This window comes from Rhodotorula toruloides (assembly GCF_000320785.1).
Source record: "Rhodotorula toruloides NP11 unplaced genomic scaffold Scaffold8, whole genome shotgun sequence".
NCBI lineage: Eukaryota > Fungi > Basidiomycota > Microbotryomycetes > Sporidiobolales > Sporidiobolaceae > Rhodotorula > Rhodotorula toruloides.
In genome coordinates this window covers 236101-243356 of record NW_015622968.1, presented here as the reverse complement: position 1 = coordinate 243356, position 7256 = coordinate 236101, and the positions used below count along the sequence as shown (strand labels likewise).

The 7256-nt window shown below is 62.1% G+C and overlaps 3 protein-coding genes across 3 annotated transcripts; 2 read left to right on the top strand and 1 right to left on the bottom strand.

The window, feature by feature from the left end:
• Positions 1–217: 217 nt before the first annotated feature.
• RHTO_07772 (G-protein complex beta subunit) lies at positions 218–2146 on the bottom strand (the record flags this gene model as incomplete). The annotated part of the gene is made up of 6 exons (XM_016421428.1): positions 218–377; positions 485–750; positions 1125–1502; positions 1726–1828; positions 1985–1999; positions 2118–2146. The coding sequence occupies 6 exons, from the start codon at positions 2144–2146 to the stop codon at positions 218–220; spliced, it is 951 nt and encodes a 316-aa protein (XP_016274021.1).
• Positions 2147–3958: 1812 nt separating this feature from the next.
• On the top strand, positions 3959–5190 carry RHTO_07771 (60S ribosomal protein l12; the record flags this gene model as incomplete). Its single annotated transcript, XM_016421427.1, has 7 exons — positions 3959–3991; positions 4135–4170; positions 4244–4285; positions 4586–4733; positions 4805–4868; positions 4932–5109; positions 5188–5190. The coding sequence occupies 7 exons, from the start codon at positions 3959–3961 to the stop codon at positions 5188–5190; spliced, it is 504 nt and encodes a 167-aa protein (XP_016274020.1).
• A 235-nt stretch (positions 5191–5425) lies between these two features.
• On the top strand, positions 5426–7176 carry RHTO_07770 (protein phosphatase methylesterase 1; the record flags this gene model as incomplete). The annotated part of the gene is made up of 8 exons (XM_016421426.1): positions 5426–5583; positions 5642–6036; positions 6105–6262; positions 6346–6433; positions 6488–6578; positions 6638–6789; positions 6863–6973; positions 7028–7176. 8 exons carry the CDS (start codon positions 5426–5428, stop codon positions 7174–7176), a joined length of 1302 nt encoding a protein of 433 aa, XP_016274019.1.
• Between the last annotated feature and the right edge of the window lie 80 nt (positions 7177–7256).

Here is a 7256-nt window from a genome sequence, read left to right as displayed (position 1 = left end):
AACCCGCCTCCTCGTCCCGTCGCTTCCTCGTTCCGGTCATGAAGCCTTCTACCGCTCGCTGCCGTTCTCTCAAGCCGCCAGTGAGCATCTGTACGAGCCGTAGCAAGCCGCAGCGAGACCCCGCAGCCCCGCAGCGGGCTCGCTCTCCTCTCTCTCTCCGCCACAGCCCAACATTCGAGCCATGTCAAGTTCCTCGTTCCACACGTCCTCTTCTTCTTCAGGAAGAGAAAGACGACACTCCGAACACGCGGACCTGCGAGTCCGTGTACCCCGCGAAAAGGTTCGAGCCATCAGGCGACCAGGCGAGCGAGGTAGCGACGGGGAGGGCGCCGTCCTTGGTAGGGGTGACCTCGGGGCGGATCTCGTCGACGACCGACCTGCGCGCGCGGAGTACGAGTGCGTCAGTAGTGTTCGTAGAGGTGCTATAACCCGTCGCGTGCAGTAGGAAGAAAGGACGAGGAAGGGAAGGCGGCGGAAAACTCACTTCGACTCCAAGTCAAAGATCTTGACACCCGATCCAGTCGCCGCGCAGAGCCAGTAGCGGTTAGGGGAGAAGACGAGGGCGTGGATCTCGTCTCCGGCCTCGAGCGAGTAGAGGTGCTTGCCCTCGTTGAGGTCCCAAAGCATCGTGATGCCGTCCTTGCCGCCCGAAGCGCAGAGCGAACCGTCGGGAGAGACGGTGACGGTCGAGATGTAGCCGGTGTGGCCAAAGTGGTTCGTGCGGAGCTTGCACTTGGAGAGCTCCCAGACCTGCGTGGCACGAGCGGACCCAAAACGAACGGGGAGTCAGCGTCTCGTTCGTCGTCGTCTCGTGTGTCAGCGTGCGTGCGTGTGCGTGTGCGTGTGCCATGCCCAACTCGGGTGCGGCGCAGGATCCAACGTCTGAAAGGGGATCAGCGATCTTGGTGGATAAAATGGATGTTCTCATAGGAGTAGATAGTTCCTCTGAAGTAGCAAATATTTACGCAAGTAAAGGGATCATCATGTCTTTCGACGCTGGATCCGCGCGCGTACTGTCGCGGTCGTCGTCGTCGAGGCTCGAGGCGCTCGGACGACCGTTCGCGCTTGGCGCACGCACGCGCGCACGCACGCTGAGAGAGATAGAAAGGAATCGGGATGCGCACCTTGACGACCTTGTCCCATCCAGCCGAGACGATGACGGGGTTCATGGGGTTGGGCGAGAAGCGGACGCACGAGACCCACTCGGAGTGACCGTCCTCGGTGATGTTGAACTTGCACTCTCCGAGGGTGTTCCAGAGCTTGATGGTGCGGTCGCGCGAGCCCGAGACGATCTGGCGGTTGTCGGCGGAGAACGAGACCGAGAGCACGTCCGAGGTGTGGCCGACAAAGCGGCGCGTCGTCAGACCCGTGTTGAGGTCCCAGAGACGGAGGGTCTTGTCCCACGACGACGAGAGGGCGAACTGGCCGTCGGACGAGATGACGACGTCCGAGACGAAGCCGTTGTGACCGTGGAGGATGCGCTTGGGGTAGCCGAACGACGACTGCCGGGGACCGTACAAGAACTCGTCAGCATGCCGTTCCTGCGCTCGTGTCCTAGGTGGCTCCTCGTGTCCGCCCAGCTACCGCTGCCGCACCCACACCGGGCAGCAGAGCCCGTTCCTTCGCGCCAACTCCCACACGTCCCGATCGCACTCCGCCGCCTCCACGCGCTCAACTTCCCTCCCAGCAACACCGCAGACCGAGTGCAAGGAAAGGCAAAGGCACCTCGTCACGGGTGAGGGACCACATGATGATGGTCTTGTCGCGCGAGGCGGTCAAGATCATGTCCGGGTTCTCGGACGAGGTGGCGATGGCGGTGACATCGCCCCTATATCCGATCAATGGCGAGTCGAGGAGGTGTGAGAAGTGAGAGGTAGGAGGGAGAGAGACGAGGGAGGGAAGAAAAGCGAGGTCGAGGGCGGAGGTGAGGGGACACGGTTAGCTCGGGTTCAGCGGAAGAGGATGGAGGGAAAGAGCGACTTGCTTGTGGCCGACCAAGCTGGATTCCCGCGCAATTCACCGAGAGAGAGAGGGGGTCAGCAACCGACACGCGAGAGGTCGACAAGAGGGCGGGTCGACGAGTCGATGTCGGCTCGATGGGGGGTTGTGCGACTCACGCTCCCTTGTAGACGAGGCTCTCAGACATCTTTGCCAGTCGAACCGTGCGTCCAGGGAGCGTGTGAGGGCGAGTCGAGGGTAGTCGAGGGGGAGTGGGTGTTGGAGGGTCGTCGAGGGGTCGGATCGGGGCGGGAGTTGGACGAGCGAGGGTCAGCGCTGACTCGTGAGTGTGGTGGTGGTGTGAGCGAGAGCAGTACGCACGGCTGGCGGTGGCTGGGCGAGAGGGAGAAGGAGGAGAGCGAGTCGAGCAGGAGCCGCAGGGCGAACTTTGCCCGCGCCGACGACACACGGTCCCGCTCTCTCCCTCAAACAGCTCGCTCGCGCAGGCTGGAGGGCTGTCTGGCTACTCTGATAGACTGCCTGGGACGCGCGCACCACCGCCACGCTCGAACCGCAACTCGCGCGGCCCTCCGACGTCGCCTACAGCCCTCGCAACTCGCACCTCGAACAACGGCCTTCACTCGCTTGGAACGCTCTTGGATGGACGGCAGGCGGATGCGGCAGTGCTAAGGAGAAGGCCGGGCTACCTTGCGAAATCGCACCGGCTGTCCTCGCCGCGATATCGCCCCCTCAGTTACTGCTCGCTAAGTAACCTCACCGTTACGCCCTACAGCCTACAATCGGGCGCATTGGCTGGCCGTATTGCTCTGCGACGATGCACGATGCCTTGGCTGTGGTGATCGAGGCGGGCGGGCGGTTCTTCCTCGCCCGGGACCTCGAGAGTCCTCCTTCGTCTGTTGAATTGCTGCGTCTCGCGCTGGCCACAACGTACAACTGCTAAAGCCGCTCACCGCTCACCAACTGGTGATCCACCCTTCTCTCTCCCCGATTGGTCGACTCAGCCGCCAAAACGGAATACGCTTCGCCTTCTCAGTCTCATTGTGGCCTTGCTCCGCTGCCGAGCGTTAATCTTGCCGCCTTTCTCGCTGAGCTGACTCAATAAGGCGCTTCACGCTTAGCGGAACACTATGGTCGTGAGGGACGAGCACAGAAAGCTGGCGAGGCAGAGACGCGGATGTAAAGTGTCCCCGGAAGCGCGATGGTCGTTCCAGGTGGCTCTGAAGTTCAGCAGCGCGCAGGTTGAGTAAGCGTAGCTCAATGACTATGAGAGCAGGTTGACACGATCCAGAGGACCTCCTCAAAGCGAAGGACAGGGCGAAGCGAGTGTCGAGGGGTTCGCGGGAGGACAGCGGGCATAGAACAGCGAGTCTGCTTCATTCAGGCTTCCCGGCCGTCGAGCGCGATCTGTATCCCTTCTGTTCTCCAAGCACGCAAGCCACAGCCTTCCAGCTCGAGCGCGAACAGCGCCAGGCGAGCGAGATGTGGGCGGCGAGGTCGAGGACAAGCTCGATGGCGAGGGCGCGGCGGCCGTTCGTAGCTGGCAGACTGGCCAAACAGAGTACTGTGAGAGCATAGGAGCACACTACGAGCCACCCAGAGCTGTGGTGAGCGCGAGCCGGTGAAGGGACGGACGACGGGCCTCGAGGTGCTTGGACTCCCAGGTTGGAGACTGCCCCTGCACCTCGCACACCACCAGGTGCGTCTAGCGCTGCTCACACACACGCCCATCAAACAGTACAGACACAGCTGACACTCGCACGTCAAACTCCCGTCCCACCACGACCTCTCCCCGCCCACCTCGCATCGCAAACCTCGACGCACTCACAACCTCCCCTCCACGCGACTCTGACCGCTCGCCGACCACCTCTATCGACGCATCCGACTCGCTCTACCCGCACACCGACTTGACCCGACCCGCCGCGCGACTCTGTGTCCCGTGCCAACCCCCTTTGCTCGCCAACTTTGCCCGCGCACTCGCTCGACACTCGAACAGGACAGCATGGCGCCCAAGGTCGACCCTACGGAGATCAAGGTGCGTTTGACCTCCTTTGCGGCGCAAACGGCGGTTGGCTGGGATGGCAGGGCGTCGAGGGAACCTGCTCTCGACCTCGCCTTCAGGACCCCCTCTCGCTCGCGATACTGACACCCTGAACTGCCTTTGCTCGCACATAACAGATCATCTACCTCCGGGCTACCGGTGGTGAGGTCGGAGTGCGTCCCCCTTTCCCTCCCTCCCTCTGGAACTGAAGAGCTGAACTGAAGAGCTGACCCGGTTGTGTAACAGGCCTCGTCGGCTCTTGCCCCCAAGATCGGTCCCCTCGGTCTTGTGAGTCTTGATGGAATGGGTTTGCGACACTGGAGCAATCGGGTGCGGAGAGGGAAGAGGGTTGGGAGGAGGTGGATGGATGCGCGAGGACGAGCTGGAGGTGCGGGCGCGGTGCTGAGGGTGCGGTGGCGGTGGTGCGGGATCAGTGCGGGCGAGATAGGTGGTTCAGGAAACGACGAGGGAGATCAGGCTCGTGCGGGAAGGGCTACGCGGAGCAGACGGCTCGGACAACGACCATCTCCACCAACTCTCCTCGACCCGTCAAACGGAGCCCACTGACCCCCTTTTGCACACTCGCAGTCGCCCAAGAAGGTCGGTGAGGACATCGCCAAGGCCACCGGCGACTGGAAGGGCCTCCGCGTCACGGTCCAGCTCACCATCCAGAACCGTCAAGCCGCCGTCTCGGTCGTCCCCTCTGCTTCGTCGCTCGTCATCCGTGCTCTCAAGGGTGAGTACCACCGCGTTGGGAGGAAACGGAAGGGAGAAGGGATGTTGATGAATCGTGGTGTTCGTCCGCAGAGCCCCCTCGTGACCGCAAGAAGGAGAAGAACATCAAGCACACCGGCAACGTCGAGCTTGACACGTGCGTCTTCCCGTCCCTGCGACATCTTTGCACCCGGAAACTGACCGCGTTGCGGTGACACAGGATCATCGAGATCGCGCGCACCATGCGCGAGGCCAAGAAGACCCTCTCTGCCAACCTCGCGAACGGCGTCAAGGAGATCCTCGGTACCGCCCAGTCGGTCGGCTGCACCGTCGACGGACGCCCCCCTCACGACGTTATCGAGGCGATCGACTCGGGCGACGTCGAGATCCCCTCCGAGGTGCGTTCGCCCTTCCCTTCCCTTCGCTCGGCAACAGTGACTCGGCACTGATGCTGGTTTGTCTTGTCGTGTGTGCAGTAAACGCGCTTAGGCGGGTGGATCGACAGGTTCTGGAGCCTGGTCAAGGGGACGAGAGTTGCAATGCGGCTTTCGTTGTTCAATACGTTCTTCTCGTGCGCCGCGTTCGCCTGTGAGAGATTGTTTGCGCTGCTCTCGTCGCTGTCAACGAGACTTTTTGTTCAAAAGAAGTGGCTTTCAGTCCTCGAGGCGGATCCTTCGCTCCTCTCCCTCCGCCGCTTCACTCTCCGCTCGCACAATGCACCGCGACCTGCTCAAATCGCGCATCGCTCGTCTCCCACACCTCCCAGCACTCAGCCCCTCCACGCTCGACTCGGAAGAAGTAGAGGAACTCGATGTCGAGGCAGCCGAAGAGCGGGACTCGTTCCCCTCTGAACCTGCTCGTCCACGTCCTCGGTGCGTTCGCCCGTTCCTCTGCGCGCGTCGTAGATGCTGATTCGTCAGGATTGTGCAGTACCCGCCGCGTAGGAGCGCTCGCCTCGTCTCCTGCTGCCGCAGCGCAATACGCCCCACTCAGTGCCGAGGGCTGCTTCGAGCAGGCTCTCGAGGTCGACGTGCGCGTGCACAACGTCTGGGCCCGTCCCTCCAGCTCGACTCCTTCTCCCGCGCCGACCGAGGAAGTGGCCAGCTTTCGAGTCTACTACACTCCCCCTCCTCCTCCTAGCCGTCAGAGCGCAAGCGACGACGATGGACGAGGAGTCGTCTTTGTCTGCGTACACGGAGCAGGCTACAGCGGGCTCTCGTTTGCGGAGTTGGCGAGGGGGTTGGTCCAGCTGGCGAGGGAGGAAGATGGGCCGGGAGAAGGGAGGGCGAGGGTTGGAGTGCTTGCGTATGATGCGAGGGGGCATGGTGCGTCTCCTTCCTGTCCTCGACGAGTCTTTCGAGGCGTTGACGAGCCCTGGACCCGCGGAGAGCAGGAAAGACTCGGTTAACCTCCTCGACTTCGACCGCTTCTGAGCCAGAAACAGTCGACATGTCACTCTCGAACCTCTCGGCAGACCTCGTCGCACTTCTCAAGGCTGTCTATCCGCGGAGAGAAGAGGCGCCCTCGTTGATGCTCGTTGGGCATAGCATGGTGCGCTGGGCGGACTCTTTTGCTCGTCCGTTTAGCAGAACGGCGGGACTGACTCGCTGTGTGTCTTCGTACTGGGTACACAGGGCGGTGCAGTCGTCGCCGACGCTTGTGATCGGATACAGCAATACGTGGCGGACGTGACAGGCGTAGCGGTAGTCGACGTTGTCGAAGGTGCGACTTCCCATTCGTTCCATCGCCTCCCAAGACGCTAACGCCCTCCCGCAGGAACCGCCATCGAAGCGCTGCCAAACATGGCGACGCTGATAGCGAGCCATCCCAAGTCGTTCGACTCGCAAGAAGACGCGATAGCCTGGCAGTTCGTCCTTTTCCTACCCTTCCGCTCTCCCTTCTCTCCGCTTACGACCGCGCGCACAGCGTTAACTCGCGAACGATCAACAACCTCCATTCGGCGCGGATATCGGTCCCGCCGTTGATCAAGCCCGCGCAGCCGGCTACCGAGGGAGAAGAGGCGAAAGGTCCGTTCACGTGGCGGGTTGAGCTGGAGAAGACGGAGCCTTACTGGCGAGGTGCGTCGCAGCGGCTCCTTTCGGTCATCTCGGTCAACATAGAGAGTGATGCCAAGCTTCTCGCAACGCGCAGGCTGGTTCACCGGTTTGAGCAACAAGTTCCTCTCCTGCCGCGCTGCCAAGCTCCTCCTCCTTGCCGGCACAGACAGGCTCGACAAAGACCTCCTCATCGGGCAGATGCAAGGTGCGCATTACTCTGTCCCTTCTCCCTCCTGAGCTAACGCTTTCGCCAGCACAGGCAAGTACCAGCTCGAAGTCTACCCCGACGTCGGACACTGCGTGCACGAGGACGCGCCCGAGCGAACCGCAGAAACGCTGCTGTCGTTCTGGGAGCGGAACGACAGGACGGACGTCTTGCGAGGGGTCAAGAAGGTTGGCGAGCTGTGAAACACGTTGCTTTCGCCTCGCGCACGAGTTGGAGAGAGAAAGAGAACTGGCTAGTATGGCAACATGCAAACGTGAGGAGA